General features: G+C 33.8%; 1 protein-coding gene across 1 annotated transcript; it reads right to left on the reverse strand.

Moving 5' to 3' along the window:
* Nucleotides 1–13,431: 13,431 nt before the first annotated feature.
* On the reverse strand, nt 13,432–15,037 carry LOC139845124 (uncharacterized). The gene is made up of 2 exons (XM_071835351.1): nt 14,843–15,037; nt 13,432–14,618 (listed from the first exon to the last, which is right to left on the reverse strand). The coding sequence occupies exons 1-2, from the start codon at nt 14,991–14,993 to the stop codon at nt 13,726–13,728; spliced, it is 1,044 nt and encodes a 347-aa protein (XP_071691452.1). The 5' UTR covers nt 14,994–15,037; the 3' UTR covers nt 13,432–13,725.
* Between the last annotated feature and the right edge of the window lie 11,951 nt (nt 15,038–26,988).

A 26,988-nucleotide genomic window follows, 5' to 3' on the forward strand; every position in this document is an offset into this window, starting at 1 on the left:
TATTTCTTGGTAACTACGGTGCATATGACGTTGATGCTCGTGGAACAGATTGTGAAGTTGAAGTTTGCGTTGCAGATGTTGTTGGTGGTGGTAATGGTACTGTTGGTGTTGTTGTCGGTGGTACTGTTGATGTCGGTGATGCTGCTGGTGTTTGTAACCTTTGCACCATATTCTCCAAAGCCACTACCCGAGCACGAAGCTCGTTGACTTCTTCTACTACACCGGGATGATTGGCGGTTCGGACGAGCGGATGAATAAGATCCAGAATTTGAGATAGTATATTATCGTGACGAGATACTCTGGAAATGAGAGAGAAAATAGTGTCTCGAACAGGTTCGCCGGTAAGTGCTTCAGGTTCTTCGCCAAGAGGGCAATGTGGTGGGTGAAAGGGATCGCCTTCTTCTTGTCTCCAATAATTAAGTAGGCTACGAATCCATCCCCAATTCATCAAGAATAGATGATGGCTAATTGGTTGATCCATTCCGGTTACACTGTCTTCGGAATTCAGGTGAATATCCATATCGGAATAGCTGTCAGAGTTTGAACTAGATACGGGATCCATCTTGTATAATTAGGGAGATGATTTTTTTATATGAATTAGATTATAGAATTTAGTTTGGTATTCTTCAATACATAATTTACATATGTATATATAATACCAAATTCCATAAATCACGGAGAAATTTTCAGAAGATTTCAGGAAAAGTTTACAGTAAAAGATACGCTAAGATATGAATTTTGTCTATACACTATTCATGCAATCAATGCAGTAAAACATGTCTAGACTAGGAATGATAAGCAGGTAATTTCCGACAAAAATGATAAGCAAAACTTTTGACATGCAAACACGGTCGAAGTCCAGACTTACTAATGCATCCTAACAACTATCAGTTAGACACACTCATGCAAGACCTGGTTCGCTAGGACCAACGCTCTGATACCAACTGTGATGATCACTCCAAATCCATATGGATGAACACGTCATTCATTGATTTCATTGCGAGGTATTTGACCTCTATATGATACGTTTTGTAAACATTGCATTCTTTTGAAAAGGCACACCATAAATGAATATTTAAATCAAAGGTTTTCGACATTTGATGATTTCTACATATAGGCAATCACCGTATATAATAGTTTACAATAGTACTTCCGTTGACAATGCAGTCAAAATAAGGTACATGATGATGAATTGGTGAATGCAACGTTTTCTTGAAAAATATGCCATATAAGACTCCATACACATAGCTTGTATATCATATAAGCAAACAGCGGAAGACTTCTAGGGAACCTAAGAATAAACATGCTAACAAGTGTCAACACAAAGGTTGGTGAGTTCATAGTTTGTATGTTTCGCATAATCTGTATATAAAGATGGATCACAAGATTTCAGTTGTTTCATCCAGAAACGTTTATCAAAATATTCTACGAAATTGAGCACCCTGGTAAATAAACTTAACGTATATATAATTTGTACCCTTTGTATAATCATCTTAAAAATACACGCAAACCAACGTGTACGCTTCTCAAATAGCATACGTCCGTTAAAAGGCTAGTGCTCTAGCTCGGACGGGGATATCAAGCCCTATGGATCCATATACTACTACTCGCGCCCACCAGTTCTTATAACTGGCAGTTAACAGTTACCAAAGCTAAGGGATTTTCGGTTCAAACTCAGTGTAGAATTTAGTATGTACTTGTATCCATTGCGTTTAAAATAAAGTGCATGTATTCTCAGCCCAAAAATATATATTGCAAAAGCAATTAAAAAGGGATCAATGAAACTCACGCATATAAATCTAGTATTTTCAGTATTTATAAACAGTCGCATGTATTCTCAGCCCAAAAATATATTGAGTAAAAGGGATCATATGAAACTCACCTTAGCAGCACATACAGTTGTTCATCGTAATGTGACCGAAACTCGGTATATCAAAGAATCGTAGATCTCAACCTAGAGAACATATGTTGGTCAATAAATGTCTATCAAGCTAGGTCAGGTCATAGTGTATCGCAATCCTAATGCTCGAGATCGACATACAAAAGTTATCCAAAGTCGTTTCAAAAAGTCAATTTTGACAATAGTTTAACATAATGAGACGTGCCTTATATAAAGATTCATTTACTCGGTTGGTAATATTTAAAAATTCACTTTATCAATCTCGTAAACAAGTTGTTTAAATCTTAATTGTAGATTCAAAAGCAATTTCAATTAACGTCAATCATAATTCAGTTGATCATATCTTTTAATCCGTTCATCGAAACTATTCGGTGTCTAAATGAAAAGTTATCGATTTTTCGCCAGCTTTCCAAAAACATGTATATCATATACCTTTTACCAGTAATATATGGATTTAATTCGTGATTCATTATAAACTGTTTAACGACAAAATTTAGCATACAAGCATGTATAAATATATATACTCGAGTACTAGACATGGATACACTATTAGTATATAATAGATAAAATATAAGTACTTACGTATTAATATTGAGATTCAATATTGTAGGAAAGTACGTAGACGTAACGGAGATGATAAACACTAGGTTTGATTCATAAATATATCCCCGAACATTACCCATAACCTCCTTGGCAATAACCCATAATTTCCTTAGCTCTATCCCGCTCGTAAAACTCATTTTTAAAAGTGACATGCTCATAACCTCGTCGTAATATGTTATGTATAATATTACTAAAAATATTAAGATTAATAATAATTTAATAATAATAATAATAATAATAATAATAATAATAATAATAATAATAATAATAATAATAATAATAATAATAATTTAAATAAAATAAATACGGAGTAATAAGTGTGTAAACTGAGCAAAAACGAATTCAATTTATAGACCTTTCCTGAAATCTGACCCCATGCGATCGCATGGGTTTTATGCCTATTTTCCATGCAATCGCATGGCCCCAAAATCCAGCTCACATTTTTTTGTATTTTTGTTTGTCGACATAATAATTAATAATATATATAATATATTTAATTTATATAATTAATTATATATTATATTAAATTCACATGCATAGTTAACTTGTAATTTTTGTTCCGATAAGTCGTACGTTGTTACGCGACTTATGTCCCAGTTTCGGTTTTTCGAGTTTCCCTTCGTATGCTGAGAAAACTTGTAATTTTCATTCTGGGACACGTACCTTTGTCAAAATATAGCCTTAAATTATTCATAAATTATACCACCCAAAGTATATCTTAAACTTTCGAGTATTTTGGTCATTTACTTCTATAAATCATTGTCTCGTTATTTATTAATATAATGGTATTTATCAAACGTTTCATAACCAAGTTAATATCTATTCTCAATATTTATAAACACGTTTTAAAATACGTATCGCAAGTTATTCATAAAATAAATTCTTAATAGTTAATATTCCTTATTATTGTATGTGGCCAAATTACGCTATTTAAACAAATAATTCACCATTTATTCCGAATACCGTTAAAATGAATGATTTCTCAAATCAACGTGGACCTCTCAACAGAGACACGTAATAATATCATAATTCTTAAGAGACTCAGTAAATATCTTTTACTTGAATCGTTTGGCATAATCTTTTAACTCTGTAGTTAAATATATCAATCAGATAATCAAACCAATAAGTTTAATGCACAGTATCATATCCTCAACACTTTGTTACGTTTTCAATTTATAGTATATGTATCTATATATAATTGTTCGCGTTTCGTTGAGAACAATCGAAGGTTAATTGAACAGTTCAAAATTTTGAGATTTAACTTCATAGACTTTGTTTATCGTGTCGGAAACGTTAATCATACAAGATTAAGTTTAAATTTGGTCAGAATTTTCCGGGTCATCACAGAATACATAAACATAGTTTCAAAGTTTTCGAGACTCAACATTATAGACTTTGCTTATCGTGTCGGAAACATATAAAGATCAAGTTTAAATTTGGTCGGAAATTCCCGGGTCGTCACAGTACCTACCCGTTAAGGAAATTTCGTCCCAAAATTTGAGTGAGGTGGTCATGGCTAACAATAAGTATGTTTTCATGACGAATAAGAGTTGAAAATTAGAGTTTTATCACCATTGAATAATATGGATATAATAATTCGATTGCTCGAAGCGTACAAGTGAAGCTATCACTAAATAGTGAATGAGAAAAGTAAAGATTCGACTTAACTTTTGACGTAGTCACATTTGAATTTAGAAAATACGGTATATCTTGACTTTTGACGTTGTCTTGGATGAATTCCGGAATTCAAGGGATTTAAAGAAAATCTTCGAAATCTAAATAAAATATGATTCTTCGGTAAATAAGGAAATTAGGATCTCTTTATTTAAATGCGATGATCTGCCTCGATTGCTTTATCAAGTAATTTCATTATAAATTTACCTCTTCCGTTTTATTATTCTCACCATTCCTATACTTTCATCCCTAATCCATACATCTAAAAATTGTAACAATACTTAATCCAGTTCTGATCCTTGTTCTTATTCTGACTATCGTATCTGTCTTTATTCTTTTCCAACTCCCACCGGAGGATTCTATTCACTTCTACTATTACCTTGGGTTGTAGTATTTCTAATTCTCTCGTGTCTTTATCTTGCTATACGTATTGATATACACGGTTTGTAATTTCTGTGTTTGTGATCGGCTTTATATTTCTTGTTATGTTTCAGAGCTCCATGCTCGTGTTTTTCTCTTCCCGACTTCAAATCAAGTGAATAATGGTCCAGAATTCGTAGATATAGAGTTTTGAATGATCATAATGTTCTAAGCAGGAAGGAACGTAATAGCACGATTTGATTTGGTAAATTACCAGAACCATAGAGGATAGAACTATCAAGGATATATTTTCTTGATATGTTTGGAGGTTAAGTAGAATGAAAGAGTTATGTAACATGGTACATGATGAGGGTATGATCTGTGAACCATCATCACGCTCCATTAGAAACTCAGCATAACTTATTGTAATATAATCACGTTGGCCAAGCGTCATTATATTATACTAACCCATGCTTCAATTCCCAACACTTCTCCACAATTCATTCATAATTTATACTTAGATTTTACAGAAATTTTCAATATAACGAAATACAGAAAACACGAAGAGGTAGATAATTTTGGATAAGAATATTTATGAAAATATCCTCAGAAATATCAAAGATATTTATGATGATATTTTGGAATTTCTAAGTTCAAAGGTTGATGAAGAAAAATTTTCCGCAAGATTTTAACATGACTTCGGAGCAAGATATTCTCTAAAGATTTCATCGGATCCAGATTTATCTGAATTCTTTGAATATAGGGTTTGGTCCTCGTATTTATCCTTGGTCTCCTTCATGGTTAGCTCAATCCGTTTTTCAGTACCAAATTTTCTATCGAGCGTTCCCAACACTCCATTCCTTATCATCAACTCTTGGCCATTTAGGCCATATACAATTTTACTGTTTCGTCTGCATTTAATGCAGCCATATCTGAATTGTCGGTTATCAATCTGAGATGTTTTCAGGAGAATTGTGTTTTTAGATGATTAAATGCTGATGGTAGTATGGTGGAATATAAAAGGTTCTCTGGTAACAATGAATGAGCACGCATATATATCAAGGTTACAATAAGGTTGTTTTGAACGAAAAGTCGATGTTGACTTGTTGAAGCTGTGATAAAATTGGCTAATTTGAAAAGAAAAAAAAAATTGAAGTGTTATTTTTGATAATAACGATGTCAAAGGAGCTAGCACAGATACGTGTTAAACGTTTACTCAGGTTTCGAGAGCTTTTCAGGTGCATAACTATATACATCAATCTTTTCTTCTGTAGATGAAGTTGTGGTTGATTCATCCTCTCTATTGAGGTGTTTTCAAGAATCATGAAAGGTTTGAACACAGATTGTAATCGTCAAGATACAAATGAGGTTTAAGATGAAATCAAGTGGCAGACTTGAAGAATTATTTAGTTTCATATGTTATAATCAATATTTTAATTCATTTTAATTGTCCAATATTTTCTTCATTATACCACTTGTTGGATTCTGATAAATCAAAATACAAATATGAAATCGAATAAAGATGGTTATTCTGTGGTGAACGGATTCGTATATCTGTGGATGTAAGTAGGATAGTAAATGACTGTTGAATCAGATTCGAAGAATGTACAGTGTAACTTATTAATGTGAAATCTAAATATTCCTCGAGTATTACCTACCCGTTAAAATATTTTCACCATTATCAGTTTGTACAAAAGAATTTTTAATTACAACCTTTATGAAAACATATATACATATATATTTTCTTCAGATGTAATCATGGATTTAATGAGTTAATATGATAGTAATCTCATTTGCTTTTCGGTTTGAGCTAGAATAAGTAATCTCTAAAACTATTAGGAACCACATATTCTTCACATAATATTAGTGAAGTTATGGATCAATACTTCATCGTTAATTATCATTGGTATTCCTTGGTATCTATGGTGCGTATGATGTTGTTGTTCATGGAACAGATTGTGAAATTGAGGCTTGGGATTCGGATGTTGTTGTTGATGGTACTGGTATTGCAGGTGCTGTTGCTGAAGCTGGTAGGTTTTGCACCATGTTTTCCAAATTGATTACTCGAGCGCGAAGCTCGTTGGCTTCTGCTATTACTCCGGGATGATTGTCAGTCAGAACGAGCGGATGAAAAAAAATCTAGAATTCGAGATAGTGTATAATCATAACAAGATACTCTGGAAATGAGAGAGAAAATGGTATTTCGAACAGGTTCGCCGGTAAGTGCTTCAGGTTCTTTGCCAAGAGGTGAATTCAGTTGGTGGAAAGGATCGCCTTCTACTCGTCCTCCTTGATTAAGTTGACTATGAACTCAGTCCCAATTCATCCAGAATTGATGATGGCTGATTTGTTGATCCATTCCGGTTACACAGCTTTCGGAGCTCGAGTGGAAATCTATATCGAAATAGCTGTCTGAATCCGAGGAACTTGAACTGGTTGCAAAATTCATCTTGCACGGTTAGATAAAGGATTTTCGATATGAAATGATTTTCAGATGTCGAATGATATTCTAACTACATAGAATACCTAACACCTATATATAGTACAGAGTATTCCGCAGAATATGGAGGGAATTAAGAAAACGTGTCAGACAAAATTAATGTGATGGGATATGAATTTTTCTGTACATCATCTATGCAATAATTGCAATAAGACGTGTTGAGACTGATAATGATAGATAGATATTTTTTGACAAAGAATGGTAAGCAAAACTTTTGACATGCAGACCAGGTTCAGTTCCAGACTTATTAATGTATCCTAACAATTTACTAGGTCGAAGTCCAGACTCATTAATGCATCCTAACAACTACTAGTTAGACACACTAATACAAGACCTGGTTCGCTAAGACCACCGCTCTGATACCACATGTCATACCTCGTCCAAAATCTTCCTGAACGAATACAATAACATCTGGTACCATCGCGATGAACTGACGTCTAAATGCCATGAACGACTCCATGTAATATGAGCAAATGCACAGCGGAAGATTTCTTTCATACCTGAGAATAAACATGCTTTAAAGTGTCAACCAAAAGGTTGATGAGTTCATAAGTTTATCATAAAACAATAAAATTCATCATTTTGATAGACCACAAGATTTAAATCCTGCATGGTACAAATGGGCCCGAATCCTATACCCACCTGTAATGTACATGCGATATCTTTTAAATACAGTACACCTTTCTCTTGTATGAAATCATCTTTCATAAATCTTAGTAACCGTACACATATCTCGTGCACAAAAATAACATACACATAACCTGTGTATAAAATCATTCTCTAGATACATAACATTCACTTTTCATTGCTTTCATAACTTGGCTTAGTAACCGACCTTAACATATAATGCGCATAATAATATCCCCAAAACAGAACATCTCGTCTGTATAATAATCATATAAACTTCGAAGTACTAAACACCACGCCCACTAGCCCTTCCGTCTAGTGAACATTCTGGGTGGGGGTGTTAAACCCGGTAGCTACCTTTAGGATTCGCGTCAATTAGGCGTGCACTAATTCTCAAAATTAGTGATGTTCCCTAATTCTTAGGTTACCAAGCAATAATAATCAGGGAAAAAATATTCATATCAATTGTGGCAATTATCACGTCCACATAATTCATTTAAGGAATGTTTTGCTTGTGTCAATCTCTTCAAACATTTATAAAAGCATTTCATGTATTCGCAGTTCAAAAATGTATTTCAAAAGCATTTAATAAAGCAGTTGTAAAAGTAGCGCATGTATTCTCAGTCCCAAAAATGTAAAGAGTAAAAGGGAATCAAATGAACTCACCATACTGTATTTTGTAGTAAAAATACATATGACGACATTGAACAAGTGTAGGGTTGAACTCAGATTCACGAACCTATATCATTTATATATACATTAACACATATATTCGTAATCGAATGAATTTATATATCATTAGTGATTTAATTTATTTACTTTAGAAAAAAATAATAATAATAGTAATATTAATATAGTTATGTTATATGTATTAATTATATTTTTTGTAAATAATATTGTTGTAATAGTAATAATAATATTAATGGTAATATTAGTAATAAAAATAATGATAATAATTTTTAATAATAACAATACTAATAGCGATAATTATACTTATGTTAATAATGATAATAATATCAATTTTAATGATAATGATAATAATAATGTTAATTCTAATACTAGTGTTAGTAATAATAATAACAATAATCTTCTTAATCATTTTAATAATAATAACAGTAATAATAATAATAATAATAATAATAATAATAAATATAATAATAATATTGATAATGATAATAATAATAATAATAATAATAATAATAAGATAATGATAATCATAATTAATTAAGTAAATACTATCTCAACGAAGTAGCCCTTATAAAAAATGCCCAAGTCCGGGTTTGAACCCGCGACGTCCCTCTAACCCGAAACACTCAAACCATTCCTCCAATTCATTATTTCTGTTTTAATAGCCCTATCTAAAATATATAACTCGTATCTATCAGTTATTTTTCATCTTCTTTATCACCCGCTCGATCATTGTTATCATTTATCGTATCATTATCATTATCACCGCATTCATCATCATACATCGCCATTGATCACCATCATAATTATGATCATAGTCATCATCTTAATCTACTTTCATCACTCTTAATCTAATCATTAACCTAACATCATACTATTATATTTTAGGTAACCTAGATAAGTTTATATCTTAACTTTTATCTTATCCTATGTGATTAAATTTATCATTATCACTTCATTATTATCTTTAATTGTTTTCCTTTTTATTCTATGATTCAAGTATTAAATTTTATCTTCTATCTATACATGTATATACTTATCATATTATTATTAGACTAGTGTCAAGTTATTAGTGACATTGTTTATCATAATGCTTATTAACAATCATATTCATATTTATTAACCATAACCATTAACTATCTTCATATGTTTACATACCTATTCACAAGCTATATTAATATTAATTAATCATGATAATAAATATGTTCATGTTTAATTCCACTTAGTGTTTAAATAAAACATTTAATTTAAATTAGAGATTAAAGTTTATAACCTTGGTGAATTCAAGATCAATTCACAAGCGTGTGTGATGTACATGACGTTCCAACAGCTCGTAAAAGTCACTGCATCAAATACAAGCTCTCTTAACTAAAGTCTAGTTAGATATTGGGAGCCCAACTAGTCACTAGATCCTGTGGCCCAACAGGCCCAACAGCAAAACCCGGTTTCAAATCCATCAACTACCACAGCCCATTAATCCCCCAAAAAAAATATCGGTCAGATTACCCAGCTGGATTCCCATCGAGCATCAAGCATCAAACTTTATACATCATCATCATGTCCTTGCAACTTAACATCTCGGTCCACCACACAAAAAGAAAAAAAAATCAAAAACTACCCTTGGATCCGTGATATGCTTGGCCGCTACTTTCCTAATTGTTTTAATCAATGTCTATTTCTTTATTAGGTTAATATTACACCTGTACTCCACTAATGGATAATGGAGAGTGGGGTATTCGGTTAGTTAGAAAAAGAAAGGAATGCCAAGAGTTTCACTTTTGTTTTAATATATAACAAATGGTTTATTTGTTGAGTATGTTGGTCGATCACCATAGGAAGGTAGCACGTGCCGAACCAACAAATTATTTACAGCTCCTCATCACTTGATAATAGTTATTAATTGGATGAAAGTTTGTAATGGCTTTTTCTCTCGGTAATCAAGCAGCAACAGAAGTAAAACAGAAGATATAATATCAACGATTACAAGTAGTGGTTTAGAGTGGTATTGGGTGATAGAAGGTGATGGTTCGGTTGTTGCAGCAAGAAACAGAAATATGGCTGTAGTCATGGAACACGAAGCAATAACAGAAGAGAGAAAGAATTCGATGGTTTAAACGTAAAAGAGAATTATCACAGCCCTTTTATGTTCGTCGTTTTGGGTTCACGAAAATGATATTCACGAAAAGAGGAGGAGAGAGAGAAGAGAGAGAGAGAGAGAGAGAGAGATTGAGATGGTGGTTCTAAGGTGGTTCGATGGAGGTGTGAGGTGGTGCTAACCGGCAAGGTGGCTATGATACGTTTGTCTTAGTGGTCTTCGATCAGCTGCAACCCTCATATGGGTTTCGATAGCATAGAAAACAGGAATAGTGTTGGTGGGTTATCGACTAGCTGAAGAAGAAAGAAAAAGGGTTAGTGGGGTGTTTTCCTTTAACTACTGGAGTTGATCAGATTAATAAATATTTGAGTGTCGACAGGTTTACTCACTCATGTACGAAAAGGAAGAAAAAGAAAAAAAATATATAAAAAAATAAAAGTTGATATCAACCCCTATCTGATTTTGGATACAAGTGTTTTTGATTTCGAATATTAATACAGGATTGGGGACAAGAAACAAATCGGAGTACAGTTGGATTGACAAATTTTGATTCCCTAATTGTACACAAGATTTTTTATATATATGAAATTGATAATTAATTAAAAATTTTAATAATATTAATAATATATTTAATAATAATAACTATAATATTACCAAATAATACTAAATCTTGATATTAATAATATTATTAAAGATAAATGTAATAAATTGTATTATTTTCTAATAATTATAATAATGATATTAATATTAACATTAATAATAATAATGAATATAACAATTATATTCTAACTATTAATAATTCTAATAATACTAATATTGATAATAATGAAAGTAATATTAATAATAGTAATATTACTACAACAACTATATTTTTATCTTGCCATTTAATATTAATATTACATGTTATAATATTTTATAGTTATATCATATATTTTATATTTTCGTACATACAGAATATTTATTATTTATATCTTCCAATATATTACAATATCCATATAGTCTATAATCATATATATATATATATATATATATATATATATATATATATATATATATATATATATATATATATATATATATATATATATATATATATATATATATATATATATATATATATATATATATATAAAATTATGTTTTTAAATATCAAGTTTTAAATTATCTTAAATTATCTGTCATAATACTAAATCACATAATAATTTAATTGATAATGTATAATTATTTACATATATACTTATTTATATATACATCTTTATTTACAACAATTGTTCGTGAATCGTCAGTAATGGTCGAATAGTAATTGAATACATGAACATAGTTTCATAGTTTTCGAGACTCAACATTATAGACTTTGCTTATCGTGTCGGAAACATATAAAGATCAAGTTTAAATTTGGTCGAAAATTCCCGGGTCGTCACAGGTGTTAATTGTTATGGTGTCCCATTTAGCTTATGCCGGTCTTGATCTGGCAATATTAATTAGGTTCGCTACTTGTGGACTTTGGTAAAATGTACCAACTTTGATGTTTTTAGTGAATAAAATTACCTTTAAGAACATTATGAATTGCATTCCATCATATCTACTTTTTTTAAATTGCCAATGATAATTCATTTTATTACATTTTTGATACCTCTCAAATTGATTTTACAATATCTTATTTTAAAAACCCCGCGAAATTGCGGGATATAAGCTAGTTATTGATAATAATATTAACTCTATTTATAGAGTACATAACTATAAATCTAATCAAACTCTAATGGACTAAGCCCATAATAAATATTGAATTTGGGCCTAACATAATGCTCTAACAGTTTCCGACAATTAGAATCTCATCTCCGAGCCAAATACATCGATTAGATATAAAAACGAGAAATCCATCCGGAAATCAATATGGTAGAAACTATCAAAAACAAAACACTCGACTACTTTATTGACCCGAATAAAGAATGAATCACCATTCGAATTATTCTTAATCTCCTTTTCCACGTTCTCGGTCAATAAAGCGTTTCCTAATTCAACAAACACGTGTGCTACCCCGAGTTGACACGAATCGGAAGAAGAAAGCTCATCAAGCTGCAAAAAGTTACGGAAATTAGTTGCAATCTACTTTACATTTTGCGGAGAAAAATAGTTAACGGGATGCCGGAGATTGCCAACCAAGTCAACCGTAAAAAAACAATTGAAACGGGCGCCAAAAAGGGAGTAATCAAACACAGTTGGTCCTTGCTAAACTTGTACTCTATATTGAGTCAAAATGATAGCGTCCCAATTCAACAAGAAGAAGTCCAGAGGCTCAATCGTACAAAGGTTATGCCGGCCCGTTTACAAGACTAATTGGACTACTTGCCCACTAACAAACCCATGAAGATTTGTAGTTGCTGAACCATTTTGGAGGAGTCAAAAGCTTCCAGTACATTGGAGAATAATTAGGGCCACGTTCACATTTTTTAGTTCCATGCTCATATTTCATTGTTATTTATTTCATGTAGTTAGCAGATTAGTAGACCATGTTTACTTCTTCCGTAAGTGCATTATTTTTCCTTATATGTACTGTTATTTTGGCATCAACAAAAATTAGCAAAGTTGCTATTTCTGTTTCTCTCTTGATTTTTAGGAGACTGAGTATCTCGAATCGTTCTTCTATCACATAACGATATGTAACATCAAATAAGTCATAACGATATGTAGCAATTGTACTCTACATTGAGATCACTTTTCAACAGATGCTTGCACTTTGGATAAAAAATAGCCAATCTAAAAGAAATTGGTCTAATCGAATTCAGATGTAACAAAATACGAATTTGTTCAATTTCCCTAATTAATTATTCTAGTAACTTGGACAAATTGCTCTGAATAACCAGTAACTTGGATCCGCTACTGTTAAGATTAATTGCAGTTTAAATGAATGGTCCAGATGTTAGACTGACTTAACTTTAAAGTTTGAGGTAAATGCATTATAGAGTAGTAGTATAGTCGTATAGATAGATAAATAAAAGGACAAGGAAATACGTACTATAATTCAAGTTGCCACAAAAACAAATCAAACCTTTAACATTTACAAACTCGATCCATTAAATACATCAAATTCCACGCCAAATTTTTTATGTCGATCTACATGCATCATCTTCTCTTCAATCACTTGATACTTCTACCATCCAGCTTCGAACTTTTATTATCTTGGAAATGTAGGTACTCGATTGAATAATGCTTAATCCTACATGCATGCATGCATTATGAGTCACACACGGAAATTAAATAACTTTAAAAGACAAGGTTTTAATGATGAGGTGGCACTGGTATGAGAGGATGGTGGTGGAAATATTTTGGAGGGATGGTGGGTAGAGGAGGAAGCTTAGGTAATGGTGGGCATGGTTTCTTATAGAATGGTGGTAGTGGTGACAAGATTTTTGGATGTGGCTTGTAGATAGGTACCGATGGCTTTGGCTGAGGTTTGGGTTCTGGCTGTGGCTGAGGCTTTGGTTCGGGCTTTGGTTGAGGCTTGGGTTCTGGCTCTTGCTTTGGTGGGCAGGGCTTTGGCTGGGGCTTGGGTTTAGGCTCTGGCTTTGGCGGGCAGAGATTGGGCTTTGGTTGTGGCTTGGGTTGAGGTTCTGGCTGTGGTTGAGGCTTGGGTTCTGGCTTTGGCTGAGGCTTGGGTTTTGGCTCTGGCTTAGGCTGGGGCTTGGGTTCGGGCTTTGGCTCTGGCTTGGGTTCGGGCTTTGGTTCAGGCTTAACAGGTGGAGGGCACGGCTTTTTGTAAGGTATTTTTGGTGGCAAATGAAAATGAGGGATACTCGCAGGTGGAAGTGGTGGAAAAATCTTTTTTACCCACGGGTGGTCCTTATGGAAAGATGGTTTTGGGTAAGGAGGCCAAAAGGTGGCGGAAGTGCAAATTGCGGACGAGAATTTAAGTTTTTCGGCTGGCCGAAAGGTATGTTTTTGGTTTAATTTGGACTGGAAAATGATCTTGGATGCTTCTAATCCATTGTGAACTCCACAAGGAGCGTTTGCTGCATTGTGTAGTTGCGCGTAGCATTCTTCAACCAACTTTCCATCTTTTATGATTTCTTGAGGAAGAGATACCATGAAGAGTCCTTGCTCATCGACCTTTCCAACACCTCTTGTTTGAAATTTACCATCTTCAAGCTTACAGTCAATGGTCACTTTTAGACCTGAAAAGGTTAACCACAGTTAATAATATATATACATGTAAAACGACACAAAAGACATTGTTTCACTTAGCACAACTAATCATTTCATATACTGTATTCCGACTTCTTTCTATATATCGATAGTGTATCAAAGTGTCGGTGTCAAAAGGTTAATTTACCATGTGAGGTGATATATGTTTACCAAACATATAGTATAATGTAACAGATAGAGTGATTTATAGTACCTGACAATGCTTGACTTGTCTTGATATTATTCTCCTTACAATCAGCACATTGTCCAAAACCAACTACCTCAACAGTATTGGCACTGCCATAACACAAACTGCCAGAAAACAATAAAACCAACAAAATGCCCGGTATAATAACCCGCCCCATGATCAAGTACTCAAAGACTTAGTGTCTCAATAATGAGCACATTAGTTGATGAGTTTGAAAAAACCTTAGTGTTTGAGTGAGTACTTATAGCAGTTGCTGCTTCAATTTACATATCTATTGAAGCTAAGTTGTGAGGTTGGCTTACATTACATTGCAGTAAGTAACCTCACATGAAACAAAGGGACCCACCTATGCATCAGTGAGACCATATGTAAAAAAAGCTACCCCAGCCCACTATCTAGCTTTCATTCAATGAGGTCTCATAGTCTCAACTACACCACATATATTTTAGCTTTAGTTAGCATGTGAAGGCAATATCTCCACCAACTAACTAAAAGTTTCTCATAAATACCTTAATTTTTCTGTTTTCAATGACGTTGGTCATGAGTAAATTAACGATTTCTACCTTAATTTTTACGTAGAAAAGAGCCAGCTAGGCATTTCATCAGACAGTTGGCGGATACGAACAAAAGATATACGGAATTAGAAGCAATTAGCTATAGTCATAGCTAGCATGGCATGTGAAGGCAGTACTATATGTCTATATCTAACTTAACTATAGCAATTACTAACATAAAGTTTCTAATGAATGAACAAGTAAATTTATGAATTTAAGTTCTTAACAGAAATCACTCAGCTAAGTATTTTATCAAACAGTTATCAGGCATATATAATAAGTTCAATCCAGTTAGTCATCTTTTAATAATTTCACGTGATTAGGGCGATAATATGGGTTAATAGTTAGTTACTCAACATAAACGAGATAAAAATAAAAATATATAATAATTGAAAAGGAATTTAAAATTTAAATTCAACTTTTTACAGAGTAGATTATAAGATTGGTGACCGTGAGCAGTGAATGATGCATGTTCTTACATAAATAAGAATAAGAATGTTCCAACCAACTGTTCTGGTTTGTAAATCTAAACAGATATATATTGAGAAATGACAGAGTGTAATTGGTTGTGGGTTGCATAAAGACATCAGTTATTTCATCTGACAGCAAACAAGGAATGTTGTTGGAGTAAGACGCAGAGGGCCATCCGTGGATGTTTTGTCAACCTCAACTCCTCAAATGTCATTTTCAACTCCTCAAATATGTGAATTATCGTGTATTAAAAATTTTGATTAATTACTAACATCTTCTAATTATGAATATTAGTCTTTCTTGAATATAAATAATATATGATATTTTTAAATTTTTTAATCCAGTTGTAGAGTATCTAATTTTTTAAACGAACAAGTTACTCAATGAAATTAAAGTTGACGTTACAGGATTTAAACTATTTTCTAAAAGATTTGTTTGAAAAAACTTATATGTGAAGTGTTAGTGTGTTACTGATATTTAATTTTCCTGAATTGCCTCACATTCGTAAATCATGACTTCGTCTCTGATAAGAGTAGGAGTCTATGAAAGTTGTTACTACCTCGTCCCATGTCCAGTAAAACTATTCATTTACTTTTTGTATACATAGTTTTAATAAATCCCATTAAATTTATTTTTCATCAATAGAAATTTTCTCTCTCAGAAACAACCACTCTAATTAGTTAAAATACAAAGTAAACACTTGAAAAAAGACTTCCAATCATGTTATCTATTTGTACGTTTTTTTTTCTGTCACCATGGATGATTATCAGAAGGGTGGTAATAATTTCACCATATTTTCTTATCGATGGTTGTATATATACGACTCATCTATATATACTATATAAAAGAGAGATTTGATTAGCTTACATGTCATTAGCTCCTTAAATATTGCATATTAAACCAAATGTAATTTTCACGTGTCACAATTATTCATATATCCCCTTATTGTAACACCCTCAGACTGGGCCTAGCAGGAAATGATCATTTTACCATGTGTATGTTAATATTATTGATTTTAATAATTATATGTTATTTTAATAATTACGTGTTTATAATTATTTAATTATATAGTTGAGGCCAGTTCGTGACAAGGGTCACGAAACATGTTTGTTTATGTAAATTGAACCTCGTTTGTACCACTTAATGAGGTGTATCGTATTTCAGATAACTGGTAAATACCCGTGTGATACACGAAGTAGGTTTCCCTCATGTGAAGGAAACTTTGTTGCTTAAAAGCCCTGGCTTCTCCTTTATTCTTTTTTTGGAAACCCTAAACACAAACACATACACAAACACTCCCAAATCATTAAACCCTAGCTCTTGATTCTTCTTTTTATGTTAAATCGAGTTGTGTAATTGATTCTCTGTGTTTTCAGTAGCTTAAACAAGGTATTAACATGTCGATTTCATGTATAAATCAATGTTTAATCTCTTGTTTTGTAAAGTTTTGTACCAAATGGGTTTTTGGCCAAATCTTGATCTAAAAGTGTTGTTGGTGTCAAATTGATGTTAGTAAACGTTTGTATATGAGTTATGTATGTTCTCTAAGTGATTTGTAGTGTCAAAATAGTGCAAAAACGAGATTTGGGGCTCAAAATGACGAAAACAGCGACCTGGTACTGATGAACAGCTCCCGTACGGTTGCAGGTGTTGGCTTAGTTATTATTAGCCTATGTCTTACATTAGTTGGGCTCAGCCCATTTAATATTGTTAAGGTTCTTGCCTATATAAGGCCACTATGTATTATGTTCAAGAAGCAAGCAATAATAGCTCTCTATTCAATTGTGTAACATGGTATCGAGCCTAAAACCTTGAGGTTATTTTTTTTCTTTTCTCCTCTTGTTCTGCCATCTTCATAATCGACAGCCGATATACATAAAACATTTGATGACTCAAATATAAAATCATTATATCCATCCTTGGCTTTTATCTCTAGATCTCTACACTCAATTAATAAATTATCATTATCAATCTTGCTACACGTGTTCATTGTTGGTGATCTACACCTAATTGATGATCCAAATTGTCTTCCAGCATATTACGTTTAACTTTTGTTCTCTATCCTCGTTTTTTTTTTCAAAGGCTGCTTACATCGATTCTTAATAATTTATTTTCATAATAATTGGTTCGGGTACTTGTATTGCAATCGCTAAATAAATTAATTGGTGTCGGTGTGCGTATATCCCACCACCACGACACATGATCTCTACCTTTTATCATTGATCACTTTTCGAAAGATTTAATTAGTTTCCTGTGAATCATCTCGCATCTTGTTTCTAGATCGTCACAAATAAATCTTATTTTGCATCATCAGTTTTGTCGTGCTTCTAGATCACCGCACATCAAATATATTTGTTTGTTCAAAGCTACGAATTTGTGAAACAATTATTGGGTCTCACAATCCCATTTATTAATTATTTTCCAGGCTTAACAGAAAATGCTAGATCAAACCCAAGCTCAGTTATTAAGTATTATTCAGGCCCAACAAAAAATGCTAGCTCAAGCTCAACAGCAGGCCCAATGCTTTTACACAGCGCAGCCCGCTTATAGTGCTTTCAGTGCACCGCCTCATCAGGATTACGGGGCCGTCGGGTGGCACATGGACACAGGTGCATCTTCACATCTTACCTCCTGTATTAATAATCTTAGTACTGTTTTTAATAATTGCAAATATTCATCAGTAGCTGTTGGTAACGTGAACACCATTCCCGTCACTAACACCGGCCATAGCTTGTTACCCAATGTCCACCGACCGCTACATTTAAATAATGTACTTGTAACCCCTAACATCATTAAAAACCTCATATCTGTTCGCCAATTTACCAGTGATAATCTAGTTTCTGTTGAGTTTGATCCTTTTAGTTTTTCTGTGAAAGATTATCTGACGCATCGTCTGCTCCTCCGATGTGATAGTACAGGGGATCTCTATCCACTTACGTCACCCACCTCTCACTCTTCTCAGCAGGCTCTTCTCACCAGTCCGGTTACATGGCATCAGCGTCTCGGACATCCCGTACATGATGTTTTTCGAAGACTCATTTCTATTAAAGATATTATTTGTAATAAATCATCGTCCCCTGTTCTTTGCCATGCATGTCAGCTTCGCAAACACGCGCGACTCCCTTTTTCTGTTTCTAGTTCTAATGTTAATGCTACTTTCGATATCATCCACTCGGATTTATGGACATCTCCTGTTTCTAGTCTTAGTGGTTTAAAATATTATATTATATTTCTTGATCATTTTTCGCATTATGTATGGGTTTTTCCATTACACAATAAATCTGATGCGCTTACCACATTCATACAATTTCGTTCTTTCGTTCGCACTCAATTCAACCAAGAAATCAAAGCTTTCCAATGTGATAATGGCGGTGAATTCGATAACACAGCCTTCCACCAACTCCTTCAAACCAATGACATTCAATTCCGATTCTCCTGCCCCCACACTTCTCAACAAAATGGGAAGTCCGAGCGTATGCTACGCACCATCAACAATTTAATCCGCACCCTTCTTTTCCAAGCACATCTACCGCCCACTTACTGGGTGGAAGCTCTCCACATGGCCGCCTATCTTCTTAATATTCTCCCCTCCTCTGCCATTAACCATGACATTCCGCACTCTCGCCTATACAAACAAAAACCTAACTACACCAATCTACGAGTCTTTGGCTGCCTCTGCTACCCTCACTTACCTACTACAAACAAACTTGCTCCCCGTTCTACACCATGCATCTTTCTCGGTTATCCTTCGAATCATCGTGGCTACCGTTGTCTCGATCTGACCACTAACAGAATCATCCTGTCTCGTCATGTTACCTTTGATGAGACGTCTTTCCCATTTGGTTCCATGACACCCACGCAGCCACCATCTTATGATTTTCTAGATCCACCTCCAAGTTTGTTCTCTCGATCCTTTCATCTTCCACAACCTGCCAACTCCTCCACGGAGACACAGCTGAAATGTCCCGTTCTTATTGATTAAAAACGTTCCATATTAATTGATTTCGTTGCGAGGTTTTGACCTCTATATGAGACGTTTTTCAAAGACTGCATTCATTTTTAAAACAAACCATAACCTTTATTTCATAGATAAAGGTTTTAAAAAGCTTTACGTAGATTATCAAATAATGATAATCTAAAATATCCTGTTTACACACGACCATTACATAATGGTTTACAATACAAATATGTTACAACAAAATAAGTTTCTTGAATGCAGTTTTTACACAATATCATACAAGTATGGACTCCAAATCTCGTCCTTATTTAAGTATGCGACAGCGGAAGCTCTTAATAATCACCTGAGAATAAACATGCTTAAAACGTCAACAAGAATGTTGGTGAGTTATAGGTTTAACCTATATATATCAAATCATAATAATAGACCACAAGATTTCATATTTCAATACACATCCCATACATAGAGATAAAAATCATTCATATGGTGAACACCTGGTAATCGACATTAACAAGATGCATATATAAGAATATCCCCATCATTCCGGGACACCCTTCGAATATGATATAAATTTCGAAGTACTAAAGCATCCGGTACTTTGGATGGGGTTTGTTAGGCCCAATAGATCTATCTTTAGGATTCGCGTCAATTAGGGTGTCTGTTCCCTAATTCTTGGATTACCAGACTTAATAAAAAGGGGCATATTCGATTTTGATAATTCAACCATAGAATGTAGTTTCACGTACTTGTGTCTATTTTGTAAATCATTTATAAAACCTGCATGTATTCTCATCCCAAAAATATTAGATTTTAAAAGTGGGACTATAACTCACTTTCACAGATTTTTACTTCGTCGGGAAGTAAGACTTGGCCACTGGTTGATTCTCGAACCTATAACAATATATACATATATATCAAAGTATGTTCAAAATATATTTACAACACTTTTAATATATTTTGATGTTTTAAGTTTATTAAGTCAGCTGTCCTCGTTAGTAACCTACAACTAGTTGTCCACAGTTAGATGTACAGAAATAAATTGATAAATATTATCTTGAATCAATCCACGACCCAGTGTATACGTATCTCAGTATTGATCACAACTCAAACTATATATATATTTTGGAATCAACCTCAACCCTGTATAGCTAACTCCAACATTCACATATAGAGTGTCTATGGTTGTTCCGAAATATATATAGATGTGTCGACATGATAGGTCGAAACATTGTATACGTGTCTATGGTATCTCAAGATTACATAATATACAATACAAGTTGATTAAGTTATGGTTGGAATAGATTTGTTACCAATTTTCACGTAGCTAAAATGAGAAAAATTATCCAATCTTGTTTTACCCATAACTTCTTCATTTTAAATCCGTTTTGAGTGAATCAAATTGCTATGGTTTCATATTGAACTCTATTTTATGAATATAAACAGAAAAAGTATAGGTTTATAGTCGGAAAACTAAGTTACAAGTCGTTTTTGTAAAGGTAGTCATTTCAGTCGAAAGAACGACGTCTAGATGACCATTTTAGAAAACATACTTCCACTTTGAGTTTAACCATAATTTTTAGATATAGTTTCATGTTCATAATAAAAATCATTTTCTCAGAATAACAACTTTTAAATTAAAGTTTATCATAGTTTTTAATTAACTAACCCAAAACAGCCCGCGGTGTTACTACGACGGCGTAAATCCGATTTTACGGCGTTTTTCGTGTTTCCAGGTTTTAAATCATTAAGTTAGCATATCATATAGATATAGAACATGTGTTTAGTTGATTTTAAAATTCAAGTTAGAAGGATTAACTTTTGTTTGCGAACAAGTTTAGAATTAACTAAACTATGTTCTAGTGATTACAAGTTTAAACCTTCGAATAAGATAGCTTTATATGTATGAATCGAATGATGTTATGAACATCATTACTACCTTAAGTTCCTTGGATAAACCTACTTGAAAATAGAAAAATGGATCTAGCTTCAACGGATCCTTGGATGGCTCGAAGTTCTTGAAGCAGAATCATGACACGAAAACAAGTTCAAGTAAGATCATCACTTGAAATAAGATTGTTATAGTTATAGAAATTGAACCAAAGTTTGAATATGATTATTACCTTATATTAGAATGATAACCTACTGTAAGAAACAAAGATTTCTTGAGGTTGGATGATCACCTTACAAGATTGGAAGTGAGCTAGCAAACTTGAAAGTATTCTTGATTTTATGTAACTAGAACTTGTAAAATATATGAAGAACACTTAGAACTTGAAGATAGAACTTGAGAGAGATCAATTAGATGAAGAAAATTGAAGAATGAAAGTGTTTGTAGGTGTTTTTGGTCATTGGTGTATGGATTAGATATAAAGGATATGTAATTTTGTTTTCATGTAAATAAGTCATGAATGATTACTCATATTTTTGTAATTTTATGAGATATTTCATGCTAGTTGCCAAATGATGGTTCCCACATGTGTTAGGTGACTCACATGGGCTGCTAAGAGCTGATCATTGGAGTGTATATACCAATAGTACATACATCTAAAAGCTGTGTATTGTACGAGTACGAATACGGGTGCATACGAGTAGAATTGTTGATCAAACTGAACGAGGATGTAATTGTAAGCATTTTTGTTAAGTAGAAGTATTTTGATAAGTGTCTTGAAGTCTTTCAAAAGTATATGAATACATATTAAAACACTACATGTATATACATTTTAACTGAGTCGTTAAGTCATCGTTAGTCGTTACATGTAAATGTTGTTTTGAAACCTTTAGGTTAACGATCTTGTTGAATGTTATTAACCCATTGTTTATTATAACAAATGAGATGTTAAATTGTTATATTATCATGATATTATGATATATAATATATCTCAGTATGATGTATATACAGTTAAATGTCGTTACAACGATAATCGTTACATATATGTCTCGTTTCGAAATCATTAAGTTAGTAGTCTTATTTTTACATATGTATTTCATTGTTAATACACATAATAATATATTTACTTATCATTTAACATAATTAACCAAGTGTATCAATATCTTAATATGATTCATATGTACCTAGTAAGACGTTGTTATAACGATAATCGTTATATATATCGTTTTTGAGTTTCTTAAATTAATAGTCTCATTTTTATGTATATAACTCATTGTTAAAATACCTAATGAGATACATACTTATAATAAAAACATGTTAACTATATATATAACCATATATATGTCATCGTATAGTTTTTATAAGTTTTAACGTTCGTGAATCACCGGTCAACTTGGGTGGTCAATTGTCTATATGAAACATATTTCAATTAATCAAGTCTTAACAAGTTTGATTGCTTAACATGTTGAAAACATTTAATCATGTAAATATTAATCTCAATTAATATATATAAACATGGAAAAGTTCGGGTCACTACAACAGCCTCCTCCACATGAGGCTACCGCTGTCACTCCTCCTCCTAATCACTCTCCGGAGACACAGCCTCCTCCTAATGAGGCTACCGCTGCCCCTCTTCCTCCTAATCCATCTCTAGAGACACAGCCTTCTTCAATAACTGAAACGCTTTCTCTTGTTCATCATTCCATTCAAATTTCTTCCCTTTATGCGTTAATGCAGTCAAGGGTTTTGCTATTTTGGAAAAGTCTTGGATGAACCTTCTGTAGTAACCAGCTAGTCCTAAAAACTGGCGTATGTGTTTCGGAGTTTTCGGGGTTTCCCACTTTTCAACAGTTTCTATCTTTGCCGGATCCACCTTAATACCTTCTTTGTTCACTATGTGACCGAGGAATTGAACTTCTTCCAACCAAAATGCACACTTTGAAAACTTAGCGTACAATTCTTCTTTCCTCAATACTTCTAACACCTTTCTCAAATGTTCACCGTGTTCTTGGTCATTCTTTGAGTAAATAAGTATGTCATCAATGAAAACAATGACAAACTTGTCAAGGTATGCTCCACACACTCGGTTCATAAGGTCCATGAACACAGCTGGTGCATTAGTTAAACCAAACGGCATGACCATAAACTCGTAATGACCGTAACGTGTTCTGAAAGTAGTCTTTGGAATATCATCTTCTTTCACCCGCATTTGATGATACCCGGAACGTAAGTCAATCTTTGAATAAACAGACGAGCCTTGTAGTTGATCAAATAAGTCGTCGATTCTCGGTAGTGGGTAGCGGTTCTTGATGGTAAGTTTGTTCATCTCTCGGTAGTCGATACACAACCTGAATGTACCATCTTTCTTCTTGACAAACAAAACAGGAGCTCCCCATGGTGATGTGCTTGGTCGAATGAAACCACGCTCTAAAAGTTCTTGTAATTGGCTTTGCAGTTCTTTCATCTCGCTGGGTGCGAGTCTGTAAGGAGCACGAGCTATTGGTGCAGCTCCTGGTACAAGATCTATTTGAAATTCAACGGATCGATGTGGGGGTAATCCCGGTAATTCTTTCAGAAATACATCGGGAAATTCTTTTGCAATGGGAACATCATTGATGCTCTTTTCTTCATTTTGTACTTTCTCGACGTGTGCTAGAACAGCATAGCAACCTTTTCTTATTAGTTTTTGTGCCTTCAAATTACTAATAAGATGTAGCTTCGTGTTGCCCTTTTCTTCGTACACCATTAAGGGTTTTCCTTTTTCTCGTATAATGCGAATTGCATTTTTGTAACAGACGATCTCTGCTTTCACTTCTTTCAACCAGTCCATACCGATTATCACATCAAAACTCCCTAACTCTACTGGTATCAAATCAATCTTAAATGTTTCGCTAACCAGTTTAATTTCTCGATTCCGACATATATTATCTGCTGAAATTAATTTACCATTTGCTAATTCGAGTAAAAATTTACTATCCAAAGGCGTCAATGGACAACTTAATTTAGCACAAAAATCTCTACTCATATAGCTTCTATCCGCACCCGAATCAAATAAAACATAAGCAGATTTATTGTCAATAAGAAACGTACCCGTAACAAGCTCCGGGTCTTCCTGTGCCTCTGCCGCATTAATATTGAAAACTCTTCCACGGCCTTGTCCATTTGTGTTCTCCTGGTTCGGGCAATTTCTAATAATGTGGCCTGGTTTTCCACATTTATAACAAACTACATTGGCATAACTTGCTCCGACACTACTTGCTCCGCCATTACTCGTTCCGACACCATTTGTTCCTTTCGTTCTATTAAACCCTGGTCCGTAGACCTCACACTTCGCCACGCTATGACCATTTCTTTTACACTTGTTGCAAAATTTGGTGCAGAACCCCGAGTGATTCTTTTCACACCTTTGGCATAGCTGCTTCTGATTGTTGTTGTTGTTGTTGCGGTTATTATTGTTGTTGGGATGATTGTTGTAGTTGCTGTTGTTGTTGTTGTTGTTGTTGTTGTTGGGCCGTTTGTTGTAGTTGCGATTGATGTTGCGATTGTTGGGATAATTGTTGCGATTATTGTTGTAATTGTTGTTGTTGTTGTATTGGTGATTCTTATCACCGTTTTCCTCCCACTTTCTTTTGACTTGCTTCACATTGGCCTCTTCAGCAATCTGTTCTTTAATTCTTTCTTCAATTTGGTTCACGAGTTTGTGAGCCATTCTACATGCCTGTTGTATGGAGGCGGGCTCGTGTGAACTTATATCTTCTTGGATTCTTTCCGGTAATCCTTTCACAAACGCGTCGATCTTCTCTTCCTCATCTTCGAATGCTCCCGGACACAATAGGCACAATTCTGTGAATCGTCTTTCGTACGTGGTAATATCAAATCCTTGGGTTCGTAACCCTCTAAGTTCTGTCTTGAGCTTATTGACCTCGGTTCTGGGACGGTACTTCTCGTTCATCAAGTGCTTGAATGCTGACCACGGTAGTGCGTACGCATCGTCTTGTCCCACTTGCTCTAGATAGGTATTCCACCATGTTAACGCAGAACCTGTGAAGGTATGCGTAGCGTACTTCACTTTGTCCTCTTCAGTACACTTACTTATGGCAAACACCGATTCGACCTTCTCGGTCCACCGTTTCAATCCGATCGGTCCTTCGGTTCCATCAAATTCCAAAGGTTTGCAGGCAGTGAATTCTTTGTAGGTGCACCTACACGATTTCCTGTACTGCTAGATCCAAGGTTATTGTTGGTATGTAGCGCAGCCTGTACTGCGGCTATGTTTGAAGCTAGAAAAGTACGGAATTCCTCTTCATTCATATTCACGGTGTGTCGAGTAGTCGGTGCCATTTCCTTCAAAATAGTCAAATGGAACAAGTTAATCATACAGAATATTAAGAGTAGTTAATAGTATTTCGTAGCATAATATGAACTCATTTATAAAAGCTTTTTCTTCATATTAGCGTTTTATAAGTTTAAATTCGGGTAGTACCTACCCGTTAAGTTCATACTTAGTAGCTAATATACAATTCAACTACTACAATTCTATATGAAAAACTGATTATAATAATATTTCGCGTTCAAACTTTTATACAATATTTTACAAACTTACAATACCGCTTATTTTACATAAAGCATGAAATATAGCACACAATAACTTTGATACAAGATAGTTGTGAAGATAATTCTAGCTAGTACACAAGTCGTTCAGCAAAGGCAATAAAGACACGTAATTCATACGTCCAGAAACAAGTCATGCATTTTGGTTTTACTAGGACTACTTCCCATCCTTGGTCTTGTGCAACATAACCGTTATGGCCGTTGATAAGACAGCGTGTTGTAACGTCGTCAAAGGGACGAGGGTTACGTAATGTCCAACAGTCCCGTAATAATCTAAAAACCTCATTTCTTACCCCAATTACCGACTCCGTCACTTGTGGAAACGTTTTGTTTAATAGTTGTAGCCCGATGTTCTTGTTCTCACTTTGGTGAGAAGCGAACATTACTAATCCGTAAGCATAACATGCTTCTTTATGTTGCATGTTTGCCGCTTTTTCTAAATCACGAAGTCCAATATTCGGATATATTGAGTCAAAATAATTTCTTAACCCGTTGCGTAAAATAGCATTTGGGTTCCCCGCAATATATGCGTCAAAGTAAACACATCGTAACTTATGGGTTTCCCAATGTGATATCCCCCATCTTTCAAACGAAAGTCTCTTATAAACCAAGACATTCTTGGAACGTTCTTCGAATGTCTTACAAACTGATCTCGCCTTAAATAGTTGTG

Source organism: Rutidosis leptorrhynchoides, chromosome 4 (assembly GCF_046630445.1).
Source record: "Rutidosis leptorrhynchoides isolate AG116_Rl617_1_P2 chromosome 4, CSIRO_AGI_Rlap_v1, whole genome shotgun sequence".
NCBI classification, from domain to species: Eukaryota; Viridiplantae; Streptophyta; class Magnoliopsida; order Asterales; family Asteraceae; genus Rutidosis; species Rutidosis leptorrhynchoides.